This window comes from Nothoprocta perdicaria, unplaced genomic scaffold (assembly GCF_003342845.1).
Source record: "Nothoprocta perdicaria isolate Ctin4 unplaced genomic scaffold, notPer1 scaffold_129, whole genome shotgun sequence".
NCBI classification, from domain to species: domain Eukaryota; kingdom Metazoa; phylum Chordata; class Aves; order Tinamiformes; family Tinamidae; genus Nothoprocta; species Nothoprocta perdicaria.
The window spans coordinates 845,003-863,291 of NW_020454416.1; the positions used below are offsets into that span (position 1 = coordinate 845,003).

An 18,289-nucleotide genomic window follows, 5' to 3' on the forward strand; every position below is an offset into this window, starting at 1 on the left:
CAGATCCTAAGTAGTACAGATGAGTGTCCTGAATGTAACCTCTCTCCTGGCCTACAAGAGCCTGGAGGTTATCAGAGCTCACGGGTCATTGACCCAGGGAACCATGTGGCAGACATTTGTCTCCAGCATGAACCTGAGATTTAATACAAGGTGAAAAGGCAAAACCGTCTTATAACTCTACTGGATATCACATAATGCCCAAAATCTAAATAGAGAGGCCTCTGTAACATATGGGTTCTCTGAAACCATGATGGCTAACATGGATATCAGCTGGTAAGACATAGAAAGGGCTGACCTTTGCTGCTGCAGAGCACTTTACGGCTCAGTAACTCAACACAGGTAAAGAGGGGGTGTGTCTGATCTGGCTTTATATGCTCAACCTAACTAGTACTGAGTGTTTGCAACAGCCGGAATTGCAGAGTTGAATTTGAACTATTTGTCCTAGTAAGGAATTGTTTGGAATGAGTTTCAGATGCTTTCCTCTCAGAGACAGCAGCTTCTCTACAATTTTATTTATTTATTATTTTATTCTGTTTGATACTGGTCTTTTTAACTGAACAAATACGATAGAGCGCTGAGCAATCATTGACTTCCTGGAAGAGCTCGGTAGGAGTTTTCGTCTTTCACTTCCCAACGATTTCTGTTGCCACCATGCAGCTGTGAGTGCAAGTGGTGCCAGTAGGGCAGGAGGTAAAGCCTCTCTGGGGTGCAAAAGCTTCTCTCTGTGACTGAACACCTGCCAAGTCTGTGCCCCAGAGAACCAAACCAGTCATACCAACTAGCTTAAACGGCTGGATGGGGTGGATAGCTAATTCCTGCAGGGACGCCATCCATTCCTGGTGAAGGACATTGCTGATAATGCATAGTAGATCCATGAGTATTTTGTTATTTCTACAAGCAAGCTGCAGAGGATGGTATTGCTCTTACTCATGAGTGTTGCATCTGGTTACTACTAAAGGACAGTGCTCAGTTCAAAAAGGCTTAAATTGGAGACAATTTTGTAATACTGTTTGCCTTCAGTTTCTTGTCTGTTTCTTATTATTGCCTTCTGTTCCTTGTTGGTGAGGAAAAAAATGTCCCCAAAGACTGTTTTATGATTGAGTAATGGGAGTGACTATCCTCCTACTCTTAGGTAAGCTGTAGTAAACTAGGACTCAAGGGGAACCTGTCTATCTAGGCAGAGAGGAATTCACCAGAAGAAACATTCTTTTTTTTCCTCTTTTTGTTATTATGAATTGCAGTAACAGGACAGATTTCCTTAATGGTTATTTACATTCATTGTTCTTAAAAGACTTGTTTTTTCTTATGTATTTTGTTTTTCAGTACTGTAAATTTATTTTGTAGGTGAGGGAGGTGCGTGATTTCACTATGCAGTGATTTATTTTAAGAAAATATCACAGGACTATCACAGTGCAGCAAGAAGCTGCATGCAATTCTGAACTTTCAGATTCAGTTCTGAATGTTTAGCTCAGCTCTAGTTTGAAGACAGAAATGAACAACATTCTCATCAACACCCAAAGGCAATTGAATTAGAAGAAGCTGAGAAATGGGAGAGGCTGCCCGTGCCACTTCCTACTGTACTGAGTACCCAAAGGACCGGGAGTTAGGACATCTCGGCATCCCTCCAGGGCGATGTCCTGCTGTTCATTAGGGAATGAAATTGCAATATTGTGTAAGGCCTAGCATGGCATGAAGTTGCAAATGATGCCCAGCCACACGAGTTGCATTACTATCTGAACATGTAGGAAACACAAATATAACTCCTTTAATTAGCTCCTAGGTATCCAAGCTCCAAATAATAAACTGGAAGACTGTCATTAGCTCTACTGTGCATCTTTCTGCAAGGATAAGGGGAAGGACAAAAATGAGGTCTTCTCATTTCAAATGCTCCCATGTAATAAGGGCATCATCATCTTCAACAGACATCTCACTATCCTGGTATTTTTGATCTATCTGTCTGTTTGCCTCATAGCATAGGCTAGCTTCATGTGCACTGCCACTTATACAGAATTGTATAAGCTCAGTTAGAGCCACTACATGGGGAAGAGCAGGTACTGCATATAATATAAAGACAGGAAATAGATTGAATTTTGGGGGGATACAATAAATTGTTCTTTCTATCTGTTGGCTTTTGTACAGGTTCCCTATGTGCTCTTGAGAAACTCTTTAGATCAGAACTAGTGATACCACGTCAGGATGAGCACGTTGTAGGGTAGCAGGCCTTCAGACAGCTCACTAAGAGAAGCTCTTTCAGCATATCGAACAGATTGGTAGTGATAAATATCCTGTGCCATGTAAACAGAATCTTATGCTGATGATTACTAACGTCAATATAGTGTTTTGTCACTATGATTACATAAAAATCTGCCACTCGGAAATATCCGTTTCAAAGGCAGAAACACAACACACACCCTTTGTGAGGAAAGCACCTGACAGCATTAGGAAATTCTTTGAGGTTCATGATAAAGCCTTGCCTCTAAGCTTTACCTTAGAGCCTCCTGCATAAAAGCTATCATCCTCTGAGAACATCCCTGCTCTCCTGACCTGGCCCTTGGATTTCAAGCAACACATTATAGCTAGGTAAAATATCCCAAAGGGAGCTCAACTTCACGAAGGATGCTAGGGTAAGTTGTTTTTTTAACCTAAAACTTGATACATTTTGCCTGTAATTCTGACTTCATCACATCCTGCCCAGTAGCTGAGACAGTTGAGGGCTTCATGGTCTTTTGAGAGCACCTGAAATCATTAGACCATGCTTTCTGTTCTCCCACACACCATTTCTCTGCCAACTTCAGTGGGTTATCAGTGATTTACATCAATTTATCAGTAGCAGATCAATCTACTGCCTCAAGGAAGTTATTCAAGAACTTTGATTGTGCTTATAGAAATTAATTGTTCAACTCTTTCCACACGAAAGAGTTTATTACACAAAATCACAAATTTAATTATTTTTCCATTAATGGAAGCTTAATAGCCAGCAGGGTCAGGCACTTATAATCTGAATCAAACTCAAATCTTTATTTTTTTAAAGTTTTTCAGTTCTTCTAGTTGAAGATACAAGAATGAGGATTTAGGAAGTCAATTTGCTAAGTCATGAGCAAGATTAGAGTATGCTTTTCTCTAAATATAGATACCTTGTGTTGGTATTACACTCCTACAAAATCCTGACTTTAACAGTTACAAAGTAAAGTAGTTAAAGCTAGGAAATGCCAGGATTTAGTTTGACTCTGTCTGGTACACAAGTCAATATAAGAATTCCAGGATCCTCAGCTGTTTCCTCTATGGGAAGCTGGTTCCCCCTATGGGTGCCTTCTTTTCCTTCCATTTGTCTCCTGCTTCACCTGAAACTCATCTTTCTTTTCTTACTCCCACTGCCAGGCTAGATCATCCAGCACTGGTGCTCTTCAGGGTCCAACTTGATGACCCAATGATCCATTCTTTCCTTAAAAATTATTTACACTCTATTATTCTCAGAATATAAGGTTCACTCTCTACTATGTCAAAGACAGATTTTTTCCTCAAAACCCAGTGCTTTCAGAGAGATAAAAAAATGTTGATATGAAGCAATATGGAACTTTTTGCTATCCGTATTACTCTGTCCATGGGCTAGCATTGCTCTTTTCGTTTGTTTGTTTTTCCTTTTTTTTCTTTTTTTTTAATAATATGTAAGATTGTGCAGTTATTCAAATACTCTTATTATAATATTGCTGTGATGAACAATAACTTTATCTTGCCTAGCTGTAAGATTCTCATCACCTTGTTCTAGTCTATGTATGTTAGAAAGAATTGGCCATGTCTTAGTCAAGTTCAAACTATAGAGCATTTCAGTGCCTTAGTCTCTTGTGTCCTAGTTTTGCTGCCAGATATTTTGTTCCTGTGTTTCTGTAGTGAGTCAGTCTGATTGCTACGTGAGCCTCTGGTTGCCAACTGCTTCAGATGAAAAATTCCGGACCAAAACAATCAAAAACTGCAGAAATCCAGTGTGGAATGAAACTTTCTATTTTCGGGTTCAGAGAGAAGTCAAGGTAAGCAAGAACTTGGTTTTCCATCCTGTTTGTATGTAGTTTCATTTAGTTTAGACTAAAGCAGGATGTCAGGTCTTCTAAAGCCTTGCTGAATTTCCTGAAAATTCCAAAAAGAGTGAAACAATTTAGGCTTTTTCTGTGATTTACTTCTCTCCTAGAAGATACTTATTTGTATATCAGTAATGTCTGACCTCCTTGCAGAAGGCTGATGAGCAAATAAGTGACAGTACAGAGGAACAATGAAATAAAACAGCAGCACCATGACAGCAAATACGTTTTCCAATGAGAGTTCATAAAATAACTGCATCTACTAAAATCTAGTGTGATTAAGATCTTTACTCAGCTGGATAATGGCACTACCTCCAAATGCTTATTAAACATATATGCAAAAAGTTTAAGGCCGAAGACAAATGCAGAACGTTGCTCTTGAAGGTTTTAATATGAGACTATTTAAGATTACAGTATTTGGAAGAATTACTGATAAGCAGAAATAGTGACCTTAAAGAAATCTCAGCTCAGCCTCAAATGACAAAACTAGAATCTGTTTCTTACAAGTGAAATTATACTCATTTTCTTTCTCTTCTTTGAGAGTTTCTCATCAGCATTTTTACATTTCTGCTCTTTGAGGTGTATGTTACACTTGGAATAAATACAGAGCATCATGTTTCTTTGGTAGTTTTTAATGAATTGTCTGTTTTCCATCTCTTTCCAGAACATCCTGGAAATGACTGTTTCTGATGACGATATTATTCGTGACGACGAGCATGCAATTGTTCTTTTTGATCTAGACAAAATATCCCTTGGGGAAAAAGTGCTTACAGCATTTCCACTAAATCCACAGGTAACGGCTCCATGCGAAGTTTAAGCAGAGGCAAAAGCAAATGAATGTCCAAATTTACTAGACAGATCTGCTGTCTTTTGTGTTTTACTACCAGGACTAGCTTCATAGCATTTAAAAAAAATGAAGTAAAAAATCTTCAAATCTTGCAAGTTTAACACTGGTGGGAAAAACTGACAGTCTCAATCTCTTGTCTGTTTCCTCTGGTGTAGGATCTGGCCAAATCACTGACCTCAGTTATAGCTGCAGGTTTAGGGTAGCTCTGGATTTTCACTAATCTGGCAGAAAACAACAGAGATCACTTAATGCTCCTAAATTTACAAGAAAAACAGCACAAGAATAGGAAAATTGGGCCTATTTCCACAATATATCTCTAAACACTAACTCTTATCATATAGTGCTCAGCACATAGAAGCTGGAAGAAAGTGTAACAAATAATAGTTTCCTAGGAAGACTTGTAAACACCTTTTGTTCTGCTAGTTCAGTTGATACTGAACTCTTCCTTTGGGAAGAAAAGGCTGCTTCTGTTCTCTTCTGCTGACAGTAGAAAGCAAGAAACTGCTTGCAAAAATGAAGGCCACCATTCAAACCTCCACACATGCAAACTTAGACTGTCTTCCCCTTTCTTTCCCCTCCTTATTTTCTTTGAATTTTAGGGGAGGGAAGAGCTGGAAGTTGAGATTGCATTGGATAACATGTGAGTAAAATGAAATATTACAGAAACAGCAACTCATAGCGATACATCACTGTAATTAAATATTATGTGCACCTATTATTTTGATAGCCAGATTCTCTCTTTTTGCCTAAATTAATGTGTGCATTAGCAAATCTTTATAAAAAGGGAAAATGACATGGACAACAACCCCATTCCATAACTTTTCTTAAAATTGATAGTTGATATGCTTCTTAACAAGATTCTCTAGGCAGTTTATAGACTGTGGGAATGTTTTAGGTAATCTGGGACATGCTTCTGATATTAAGACTATTACAATAATCTACGTGGCATTTTATTGCAGTTGAATTATTTTTGCTCTGTCGTTACATGGCATCTAGTTAAAAGGCACTATACCTCTATAAATAATGGAAAAGAGCAATAATCACAGAATCACAGAACCATTACAGTTGAAAAAGACCTTCAGGATCATTGAGCAGAACCATAAACCCTTTGATACCATGCCTGTTAAATCCATTTTTAAAAGAGAGAACAATATTTTTCAAAACAATATTCAAATTATATTTGTAATGAAATGCATACTATTTGTTCTTGTTTTCTAGCCAGGGTCCTCCTGAAGCCATCATCACAAATGGAGCAGTAGTGGTAAAAGACTATTTGTTTTACTTCTTTGTGTTCTTTCCTACACCTTGGCTGACGATGATGGTAATGAGGGAGCCATTATACGCCTTCATTCTTTAGTAGTACTTTTTATCTCGGCATTATTTCCCTCTGAAGAAGCTAGAAGCTAAAGGAGCTTTCAGACTGCTATCATTTATTTCTGCCATCTGTATCCATAAGAAATGATAGCATGGCTAGCATATCACCATCTTTTCATGTGAGGAGGATGTAATTCTTCCTCTCACCAAATCTGTCAGGAGCCACCCTGATGTTTAGTCCCCACATCCAAGCATTCTGCTTGCAACGACCCTTCCAACATCTGCCAGCACTGCTGATGATATGGTCAGAAGTGTGATTTTCCGTCTCGGTCATGTCTGTTACAGTGTCGTGAACTAGCCTGCCTGGAAGTTCAACTGGACAGAAGGAAGAAAAAGAAGCATTGCATTGGTAAGCTTATTAATTCTTTAAATATTAGTGATTTTACCTTCTCTATCAGTGCCTAGAAATGGCTTCATCCAAATATTTAGGATTTGATTAACTGTATCTAAGGCAACTTATAAAAACTTCACAGTAGGAAATGGCATCTGTTCAGCAGCAGGTTTAAGATCAGGTTTCTGACTTTAGGGAACCTTGTGCCAATGTAGAAATGGCAGGTGCCTGTACAGAAGCTATCTAAATCCAAAGTTGAGATCCTGAAAAACAATGCTATAGTACTGCTAAATTCTGAAGCAACTTTCTTCCTTCGCCTCTGTAGTTCATGGCCTTAACTTTCCTCAGGATCTCTGACAGCTTGACTTCTGCATGTGCACAGAAACACCTCATTTTTTGCAGGTGTAGCCACTCAGCAGCTGGCTCATGACCCTGATCAAGATCCAGAATCTAGAAGTTCCTCTGCCTACATTCCCTGAGGGGCTGGCTCTGGTAGGCCATCTTGGAGCATGCATAACACACCCTGGCAGGATTAGCGGATTTCTGCATAGAGAAAGGGTCAATGTCTGTTGCAAAGTCGGATCTTATTGTAGAGGACTGAGAACTTCTGTTGCTCACTATTTGGCTGGGATGAGAAATCATTTACAATGCAAGACACCTGGATACATTGACTGTATCCTAATATAACTGGCACAGAAAGGCATAAGTCCAAAACTCAATGCCATTCACATCACACTCACATATGGCTTTTTTGTTCAGTCCACTGTAAAAATAAGACTTGCCTGTCTTGGGTCACTACTGAATATCAGCTTTCAAAGTATATAGGAAGAGGGAAAGGGGACTGTGCAAATCTACCTTTTTTTCCTCTTTTCTCTCTTTCTTGCAGTTAAAGGTGATTTTTTATATGTATATTTTATCTTATTCTTTTAGGGAAAGAGATAACATTTACAGTAAAAGGATCCTATGAAGAAACCCAGAGCATTTCACTTTGCTGTGACTCCTGTTCCCCTCTTCCAGATCCCACGTTCTTCCACTATGCCAAATACAAACAACCCTCGCTGGATGTTGCATTCATGAAGAAGAGGAGATTTCCAAGCTTTGTACGTTACCCCAGAACATGACAGACAATAGAATCATAGAATCATAGAATGGTTAAGGTTGGAAGGGACCTCCAGAGATCATCTAGTCCAACTCTCCTGAACATTGAGGGTCACCTAGAGCACGTGCCACAGGGCTGCGTCTAAGTGGCTTTTGAAGATTTGCAGAGAAGGAGACTCCACAGCCTCTCTGGGCAGCCTGTTCCAGGGCTCTATCACCCTCACTGTTGAGAAATGTTTCCTTAAGTTCCTGTGGAACTTTTGGTGCCTCAGCTTGTGGCAATTTCCTCTAGTCCTATCACTGCCCACCACTGAAAAGAGGCCGGCCCCATCCTCCTCACTGCCTCCCTTGAGGTATTTATAGACACTGATCAGGTCCCCTCTCAGCCTTCTCTTCTCCAGGCTGAACAGGCCCAGCTCTCTCAGCCTTTGCTCATAGGGCAGATGTTCCAGGCCCCTGATCATCCTGGTAGCCCTGCGCTGGACTCTCTCCAGCAGCTCCACATCCCTCTTGTACTGGGGAGCCGACAGCCTCCCCAATAGAGACAGTCATATAAACCAATATTTATTTGTGAGTAAGCAGCAAGAAGGAATATTTCTGCCTTAAAGAACTCCGTGCTCATTTTCAGTGTGCTTGCATGACATGTGGAGCAAGGAAGAACAGAAGTGTCCAGCTGTCCCTTCCGCTGAAGTCCCTCCCCTCTGAGCAGGAAGCAGTTGGTGAGGTAAGTGCCCATGGGCAAGAGGAATGAAAGTCCACCTCTTGCTACAAAACTGGTTATTCTCCTACCTCCCTCAAATGTAATAAATGGCCAATGTAATAAATTCTTTAGAGCAAAATAAAAAGGGGAATCCTAGGTGGGGACCAAGAAAGGTTGAGATGCCACTCATGGACACTTGAAGTTGCATTGGAAGATACGTTGTGAGATACTAGGTCCTGGATCAATGTAGGTAGATCTTTCCAGTGAGATGCATCACTGCAAATCTTATTTATCTGTGCATTAGCTAAGCAGTACTAGAACATAAGTTGTTCCACATCTGAGTTTTATAATAGAAAGAAGATGCAGGTTATTGAGGATACTTTAAGCCTTAATCTGTTAAATCAGTGCATGCCTTCAGGTATTAATGAAGTGTTGAGAGAATTGCTTATCTCCCAAAATCATTTTACTGAGATTTAGAGCTTTGTAGATGCACTAATGACCAAAGAAGCTATACCTTATTCTGACTGGGGAAGGAGGACTGCGTTAAAAAATCAATATACATTATTTTACCTTTCTGATTTCTTTTTTCTTTTCTTTTTTTTTTTTTTAGCACAGAAAATTTGACTTGCACTTAAAGGTGAAAAACTGGTAAGATATCCTGTTTCTCTTCCTTAAGTGTTTTTCCCCCTGGAAAAGAGTGATCATGTCTTCCATTTAATCTGCTCCAGCAGTTCAGCTAATCTAAATGGCTAGAAAGGCTGAATTAGGCTCTCCTTCCCTCTGACACTTAACCATACTCCTCTTGCAGTCTTCACATGTTCTTCTGAAGGGTCAGAAGGCTGCACTATGCAGCACAGATACTTTTAGAGCCTGTGATTTTTATGCAATGGGACTACACAGTGATTTAAGAAAAGGATACAGAAAGAACATGCTAATTTTCTACTCATATTTTGATCTAACTAAAACTTGCACTAAGTTGGCTATGTAGGTATGCCTTTGGTAGCTCTACTAGCCTTTGTCAAATACAGACCTGCAGTAAAGGCAGCATTTGAAAACTGAGAGAAAGCATAAACTGACTCAAAGAAAGCATGAACATACATTTTTTACTTTTTATGCGTTCTCTTTTCCCTTCAAAGCTCCCCTCATAGGTCACATGATGTTCTGTAGAACATCATAGAAGTATTTAAAATAGTATTTTTAATTCTGGGATCTAATGACTTAAAATTTTGCTGCATCATTGTTATGTTAATTTTCCCTATCTTTGCTATGAAGAGACATAGTTTTTTTCTGTCACTTAAAATCTCTCCCTTACCACATCTGTGCAAGATTTTCATAGGAACTTCCAAACTGCAACTGCAGTGCTTATAAATATTCATAAATGACCATGCACCTGAAGAGAAATGTGGGTGGAAGTTTGGAGCTTTGAAGGTGCACTCAAAAGCCAACTTTAAAAAGTTGCCCTCTGCAGCCTTCTGGCTTAATGACTAAAAGGGAAAAATTCTGTTATTGGTGGCTATATTAAATTGTATTTTCAATAAGAGAAATACCCTCATCCTCAGTTCAAAGGAAGAGATACTGTAGTAGCTCTGTAGCAACAGAGGGAAAAAAAAAAAAAACCAGTTTAACTTTTTTCCTGTATTACTTTATATAGATGTGAAGGTGAAGGTATGTCTATTTATGAAGTGGAAACATTTTAATTACTGAATTAGGCTATAAAAATAAACTTTTTTTCCTGTGTTCCAGCCCAGAAGACCTAGATGTGCGTCTGGGGTTTGACCTGTGTGCCGAGGAGCAGGATTTCATCTGTAAGAGGAAGAAGGTGGTGGCAGCTGCTCTGAAGGATGTCCTTCATCTAAAAGAGGACTTGCAGGAGGATGAGGTATCTGAGACAGCATTATTCTCCATTTTCTCCACAGTGCTTTGCCAACTGGGCGTCAAACTGTGGTGTTTGTGCTCACTCTGCAGCTTTTCACAGGGATTAAGAAGTTTGATGTGCAAACTATGGACTCTCCCCTCCCCCCCCATTCAAGGGAAGAAATGAGTGGTGATATCAGGGAATATCTTTAAAAAGCTGCAGTCTTGTACCTGCTGGATCACACTCTGCACTGAGAAGCAAGCTGCACAGCAGTGCAAAGATGGGCTTCTTTTTTTAGGATTAATGCTAAGCCAGCTCAAACATATTGATTCAGTAGTTCTTTCTTCCCTTGAATACTGGACTTCCTTTTGCTTGTATTTTGTGCTGATATTTAGGGCTTCTACTGTGTGAGCAGAGCATGCTTCCAGTCACACTGAACCATCATTCAAACACAGAGTGGGCAACTTACTTGGACCCTCTCTCATTGTTTCCATTTGTCAAGGCAGGGAAAAAAAATCAGCCTCTGTTTATTTTGTTTTCTTTTTAATAATTCCACCAAGGCTGCAGTGTAAAGCCTGAACTCAGAAGCAAAGATATACCAGCTTTTCCTCCTTTCCCCATAAACTGTGCTCAGCAGTTTTTGGACAGCTAAACCTTTCCCACACAGGACTTTGCTTTTAAATGTCAGCACTGAGCCATGGGCAGTTTCCTTCCCCTCTGTTTTAGAGGCACCAATGCTTCCGTGCAGAAGCGGTTTCCTAGAGTCTCCTGACTCTTTGCATGAGAGGTGAGCACACCATGCATTGGTGTCTGGTGTCTGGTAGCTGTTACCTCAGCCAACACGTTTTCATGGATGAATCCCTTTTCTAAGACTACCAGACCCTGTAGTTCTTTAGCATCCCAGAAAGAAGTAATGACTGCTCACTTGTGCTTCCAATATGGTATAAATACATATCAGGGGGAGAGAATGTGGCTCCTGTTTGCCCCCCAGCAGCTGTGAATGGTGGTAACATCATCAACTTTTAGTCCTAGAGAGTCTGAATTGGTCAGTGCTCCCTTAGACCCATTAGTCATGATCCATCTGAATATGACTTGTGAAGTAAATGCAATACAGTAGAAATCATAGGAATCATATTCACCAAACTTTAGTAACTGACAAATTATTGTTATTTATATAGACTGTATGAAGCATCACCTAAATTTCCTGGTCATGTTGAAGTTCAGATGCAAGGAGATACCATTTACTCATCTGTGTTATTGGTTTGCAGAATAAACAGAGTACTGAAAATATGATGTCTGAGATGGCACATTTCACCCTCCTAATGCACTGCTGTTTAGCAGAATGAAACATGAAGTTTTTCTTATTCCTGCTATGCCTCATGTTTAATTCATGTCTCATTTCTACTTGCAAACTGATGGCACACTTTATTGATTTATCAATGCTATTCTGCTGCCTCTCTTCTAATCACAGACATCTCTTTCCCTTCCCACACCACTTCATTAAATGTGTGTCTTTGGGGATTGCACAGGTGCCTGTGGTGGCAATCATGACCACAGGTGGTGGAACCAGAGCTCTTACAGCCATGTATTCTCACCTTCGAAGCATTCAGAAACTGAATGTCTTGGACTGTGTCTCGTACATCACCGGTTTATCTGGCACAACATGGTAAGGCCAAGATAAGTAAAGCTTTCTTAGGCGTATTCTATAAATGATGCCATAGAAATGACGAAAGAAGTTATAACATCTTTATAGTAGTAAGCTGTTATATGAAGCATTAAGTATTTAGCAGTTATTAATTGCAAGATCAGAAGCCATCGTTGTTCACAGCTTTTTTAGACAGTACTATGATGAAAAGACTCTGTTCTTCTGCCATGACATTTACTTGTTTTCTTCAGCTGGTATTTGTCAGCATTTGGAATCAATTAAATCCTGATTAAATACGTGAATGGCATCACAAACACAAGTGCTTTTCATGTAGACTGAAGAGGGAACAAGTGGTGGGCACAAGAGGATTCTACTGCCCATTTAAATGTCCCAGTTCTAGAGCAAGAGGTAGATGATACAGAGAGAAAGATTTTGTGAGTTTGTTGCAGGGCCTGCACTCTAAACTAAACACACCTCATCTTGGAGCTTTCTATAATTAGATAATTTCAACTTGGTCTCAGCTCAATCTCAAATCAATGCATGATGCAAAAACCTCTGTAATGTCAAGTGTCTCACCAGTGCTCTTGCTGGGAATTTAAAATTTTCCTTATTTTTTCCTTTTTTTTTTTTTTTTTTCTTTAAGGACCATGTCAAGTTTGTATGAAGATCCTGACTGGTCCCACAAAGATCTAGAGGAAATACTCACAGATGTCCGAAAGCAGGTGCTCAAAAATAAGTTTCTCACTTGCTTTGCTCCACATCGTCTGAAATACTATTTAAAAGAGTTGTACCAGAGAAAGCAGGATGGATACCGGGTATGTTTCACAGATCTGTGGGGACTCATCATTGAAGCAATGTTACATGATGAGGTACAGTAGATTTTTTTTCCCATATTTGCGTATTTAGTGGGTAGACATTAGACATATCTATAAGGATAGATAGCAAATGTCTAAAGCGGGTGCCTCCAGAAATAGGAACTGCCCCCACCTCATGCAGCACCACGCAGAGCCCTCGGGGATGGTTTGGCCAGGAGGTGCCCACCGGACCCAGCACACCTGCAATAAGCAGTGTGGCCCAGGCGGCACAGCCGTCCCTGCCGGGGCTGCTCCAACAAGGTGGGAGCACCTGCAGCTCTCCCAAGGTCTCCCCTTGCAGGAGGTGCTGCAGTCACCCCTGCCAAGCCCCAGCCTCCCTCCCAAGCTCTCCTGCCCTTTCTACTGGTGCTGAATATGCAAGATGCTCTGCAGCAAAGCAATGAGGGGCAAACTGTGCTGGATGATAACTCTGTCTGAGCTGTGGCTCCACCACAATGCTGAGGAAAAGAGGATTTCCTGGGCTATTAGGAGCAGGGGCTATTCATACTGAGTGAAGCATCTCATGCCAAGAATGTTTTCCAAGTGTTTCCTGACATTTTTCTGAAATAAACAATATGAATAACAACATTTTCTTCCTACCAGTTAATCTCACGTTTTATTTCAGCCTAAGAATTGAACTTAAAGAGTACCCAAGTCACGAGGACAGCTTGTGTGCTAGAGTGCGGGGGTAGGGGACAATTGTCATCTAACTCTGCTCATCTACTGTCCTTGTTCAAAACAGGAAGACACCCATAAGCTCTCAGATCAGCAGCAGGCACTAAAGCAGGGACAGAATCCCCTGCCCATCTACCTCTCTCTCAATGTTAAGGACAAAGTCAGCAACCAGGATTTCAGAGGTAATAATAACACTCCAGGACTGTGTTTAACTTCTACCCCAACAAGGTTCTGTTTAAGATTAGGCAAATAAATATATTCAATGCAAAAAATCTTCTAAAGGACTAATGCACCTAAGAGTAGATTTCTGAGTTAAATTTTCTATTTCCAGAAGATGTATGATGGATTAAAAGAAGGATGAAGGAGGATGTTATCATGAAACTACTATTTCAACATTTACATAGAAAGTTTCAAAAGTCTAAACTCAGTAGACACATCTAGATATAAGGAAACAATTCACTTTTAATTCTTATTACTGTGAAACGTACAGTGAATAAATGCCTGTTTGCAAACTATATCCATATCCAAACTATAGTCCAGAAACTAGCTTGCCCAAACTTAGCTGATATCATGTTTTATTCAACTGATTTTAATCTTTTTTTCTAGAATGGGTGGAATTCACTCCATATGAGGTAGGATTACTAAAATACGGAGCTTTCATTCGTGCTGAAGATTTTGGTAGTGAGTTCTTCATGGGTCGCCTGATGAAGAAAATACCGGAATCCAGAATCTGCTTCTTGGAAGGTAATTTGTTACTCCAGGAAAATGTAATGTAATATAAAATAATATGATCCATTCTCTAGCAAAACTGTTTTCTGAAATGAAGTAGATAGTATATTTTCATCTTCCACAAAAAATCAGCACTTTGAAATTTCTCTATGAATTAATTCAGCTGAACAGACTTACTTGATTTTATATTCAATTGCCCTTTCAATATGAATATATCATTTTGCCAGCCACAGAATTTTTGTACCATCAAACTTCATTTAAATTATCAGTCCTTTTTGCAATCAAGGTCTCTAGAAAATAGCCTTTTATCTATTATTTGCCTGTGTGGAGATTGTGCTACAGCCAGTGGTGAGATGTAAGGAAGCAGTTTGACATTAGAAACTCCCTGGATGCAAACATCCCTAGATGCAATGCCAATCCATACTCAGATCTCTTCAGTGGTCAAACACTCGGCCTCATCCAACAGCTCTCTCCTTGACAATCTTCCTCACTGCTATAGGATGACTGCAAGACACATGCATGTTCCCTGAGGATGATCCAGAGCCTTATCAGTCAAAACATGTTACCTACTTTAGTGACACAGTTATTTCAAGGGCTTTCAGGAATTCAGCATGCGACTTTATGCCACTGCCCCTAGAGTATAGTGGAGACTGACTACATGGCTGTGATGGTCTTTCCTAGTCTGTTCTTATTGATCAGGTTGGTATTGAGTATCCAGGTAATCTAAAAGCTGCCCAGGTGCAGTCTTTTCTGCTCATTACTCCACTTCTTCCAAGATGTCCCATTGAATTCCAGAGCTTGGAAAGATCAGTAATACCTGGTTACACACAAGATACCCCTGGCAGGATCAGGTAATGGTGTTTTCTTAACTGAAACATTGCTGGTATGTGGCAGACTTGGACTGTCTTTAAGTTCACAACACCTATTGCTACAGAGAAGAACTTGAGACTAATCCAGATATGCTCTAAATCTTCAAAAATCGGAACATAAATCAAAAGACATATACATTTGTGTTTTCCATTTTCAGTTTTCTTAAGCCAGACCCCTTCTTCAGAAGGAGATCTGCAAATTAATGTTGAATATTTGTAGTTGGCAATCCTGTGCTATGACTGCATATGTGTAACAGGATTATGTCCGAAAGAAATAAAACCTCTGGCATCACAAACACTGGAAATTTAGGGAAAAGGAAATATTGAAGACAAGTAAATTATGCTAAGACACACTTGGTAAAACATTCTTTGTCATCCAACAAAATCGAATGTTTTGGAAATCCCTACTGCAATCCCTATTCACGTAGGTCAGTGGGTTTTTTTAGCATATATTATGGATTCATATCCTGATTCAAAAAGACCCTCTCTTTTATTTTCCCACTAAATTCAATGAATAAAGTTTCCTGGGGGATGTAGGAGGTGATAGGGAATGCTTCCAGATCTTTACTGTATTACTTTCTGACAAATGTACCTTATGTCACAGGGATCTGGAGCAGCGTATTTTCCTTAAATCTTATGGATGCTTGGTTTTTATCTGTTCATTCAGAAGACTTCTGGCATAGATGGACCAGAGACAAAATTATTGACATAGGTGAGTTGTTATTATACTGTAATGCTATTTTTTCCTCTCCTTTCCTTCTTCTTTTTGCTGCTGTTCTCTCACTGAATTTTTCAAAGCCATTTGGGAATTCCTTATTTGAGGTTGTGCCCACACAGAAACCAAGAGGAAATTCATGCTAGATTATGTTACAATATGGCAATCATTTTTAGCTATATGAGGAAAAGAATCAATAGGAGAGGAATAAGAGAGAACAGCCCTCGTATGAGCTGCTTTCAGTTTGTGAGGACAGGACAGGACAAACACACAATAAATATTTATTACAGAGGAAAAAAAAATATGAGAAGGAAGAGTGGGGGTTATGTTCTTGCACATGTAGGGGATGGTTTTGATATCTGAAACAAGATGTCACTTGCTGGAAAATGGATTTGGAGTACAGATGCGTTTTTCTATTCGTTACTGAGAGATAATGAATAATATAAAGAAGCAAAGGAAGACAGGATAACTGAAGGATATTAGAATGGATAAAATCATAGAAAAGCAAATAAAATCAGAGTAGATGAGGTGGACTGATTTATAGCACAGGAAAAATATCACTGCTAGGGATTGAGAAGAAGAAATGAATTTCTTAAAGCTCAGTTGAAAAAAAAAAGATTTCTGGAGATTTTGGAAATAAAAGGAGAATGATGCCAAAGTTTTCTCAAACAATAAAACAAATTATGTTTGTACAGAATGATCTCAACAATGAAACTGCATGAAAGAACTTATTCTTTTTTATTTTTTTTTTTCCAGAAGATGAATCCCCGTTCCCTATAAGGCCAAATGAACTAGATACTCGGCTGGTTTCTCCCCCTGACAGCTTCTCAAACATTTTCCGAGACGTGGTCATGTTACGTCCAGCAGCTTCAGAAATCCACAATTTCCTAAAGGGCTTGCAGATGAATGCCAACTACCTGGAGAGCGAGTTTGCTAAATGGAAAGGTATAGTAAGGACACCCCGCTTTTAATTGTATTTTAGATTATTCTTCTAAAAAGGAAACAAAGATTAAGGAATTAAGGTGACTGCCTATTAGTAATACTACAAGCATTTTTTTTGTATTGAGTACCTCCCCTCAAAAAAAATGCTTCTTTTCTAGACTGTGAGCTTGACTCCCAACCCAACCACCTGACAGGAGCAACAGATTCCCTCATTCTGATTGACACTGCATTTGCCTTTGAAACCAGTTACCCACCCCTTATGAGACCTGAAAGGAAAGTGGATCTGGTTTTGCATTTCAACTACAGTTCAGGTTCACAAACAAGGGTGAGACTTGTACATTATTCTTTAATGATATCCTAGTTTTATCATTTTGTTACCAGAATGGTCAATCGCCTAGTTACAGACACCTTTTTTTTTCCCAATATTTGGATGGGGTAAACCACCTGACCGTTTACCAGGATCATTTATTTTTATTGATCAGTACAAGTATTATTAGTAAGTCAATATTTAGTAAACTGAATCTGCCCTTTTTTTTTTGACTATACATATATGAAAGAAATGAAATGAATATGAAAGAAATGAAATAATTGTCTTAATGCTAAGTTTAAATAAAAAATAGTGTTTATATGTGGGCTTTCTTTTTTGACTTTTGGTTTATTTTGTTTTTGGCATTTGAGTGTAGAATGAACAAAGCTGTATGCATCTAAAAACTACATATAACTTCTCCATCAAAAGTTCCCTTCCCACATTCTCACAGACCAAAAAGTGTATATTCAGAGCAATGTAATGGTAACAATTCGAGGGTTTGATGCAGGAGGTGATATGAACAAATACAAGCAGAGTTGCATTTAGGAACTTGATATTCCTTAGGAATAAAAAGTCATCTAAAGGCAGCATTTTTAATATCCAAATGTGGGGTGTAAATTTTCATGAAGATGTAGGTCAATCCAGATCTCTCCTGTTTAACTCTAGATGCTTGGGATGCGTAGGTGAGAAGCGTAGCTGTCCTGTTCTTCCTATAGCCAATAGACTGCTCCAGAAGGTATTCAGAGCTCTAGGCTGGAAGGATATGAAAGTCACTGTATGTTTCTTGATTTTTTTGTCTGTGTGCAACTATGCCTTGGAGATGTGTCATTGACCATAAAGTCACATTTTGGATGGGGAAGGGCATAAAGAGCTGTACTGCAGTCTGGCCCTCCAGATTTTGGTTCCCGATACAGTCTATGAAGAAGTGTTGTTAAAATAACTTAAGTCGAGCATGTGCCATAATCTGTCAGAATTTGGCCCTTAGTCCACAAACATTCCCAGTGAAATTGTTGACACAAACTCAAAATCTCTTCAGTATGTTCTGATGTTCTGTTTTGTTTCCCTACTATGGCAAAGCAGCCTCTGAGAGACGCCTCTAAATACTTTGCAGAACAAGGAATTCCTTTCCCTAAAAAGGTGCCGGATGAACAGGAAACAACAAACCTGAAGGAATGCTACATCCTTGGTGACAAGGAAAGCCCAGAAACACCTATTGTGGTATTTTTCCCTCTAGTAAATGACACTTTCAGGGAATACAAAGCACCTGGTAAGTTT

The 18,289-nt window shown here is 39.3% G+C and overlaps 1 protein-coding gene across 1 annotated transcript in view; it reads left to right on the top strand.

The window, feature by feature from the left end:
• Window positions 1-18,289, top strand: part of LOC112942469 (cytosolic phospholipase A2 epsilon-like) — a 33,359-nt gene that overhangs the window by 13,153 nt on the left and 1,917 nt on the right. The window contains exons 4-20 of the mRNA XM_026033410.1: window positions 3,889-4,025; window positions 4,738-4,866; window positions 5,520-5,560; window positions 6,139-6,181; window positions 6,580-6,643; window positions 7,556-7,725; window positions 8,352-8,447; window positions 9,034-9,071; window positions 10,167-10,302; window positions 11,808-11,944; window positions 12,567-12,792; window positions 13,520-13,634; window positions 14,059-14,196; window positions 15,655-15,762; window positions 16,522-16,710; window positions 16,866-17,032; window positions 18,095-18,281. Coding sequence (XP_025889195.1) covers window positions 3,889-4,025; window positions 4,738-4,866; window positions 5,520-5,560; window positions 6,139-6,181; window positions 6,580-6,643; window positions 7,556-7,725; window positions 8,352-8,447; window positions 9,034-9,071; window positions 10,167-10,302; window positions 11,808-11,944; window positions 12,567-12,792; window positions 13,520-13,634; window positions 14,059-14,196; window positions 15,655-15,762; window positions 16,522-16,710; window positions 16,866-17,032; window positions 18,095-18,281 — 2,121 coding nt within the window. The remainder of the gene's footprint in view (window positions 1-3,888; window positions 4,026-4,737; window positions 4,867-5,519; window positions 5,561-6,138; window positions 6,182-6,579; window positions 6,644-7,555; window positions 7,726-8,351; window positions 8,448-9,033; window positions 9,072-10,166; window positions 10,303-11,807; window positions 11,945-12,566; window positions 12,793-13,519; window positions 13,635-14,058; window positions 14,197-15,654; window positions 15,763-16,521; window positions 16,711-16,865; window positions 17,033-18,094; window positions 18,282-18,289) is intronic.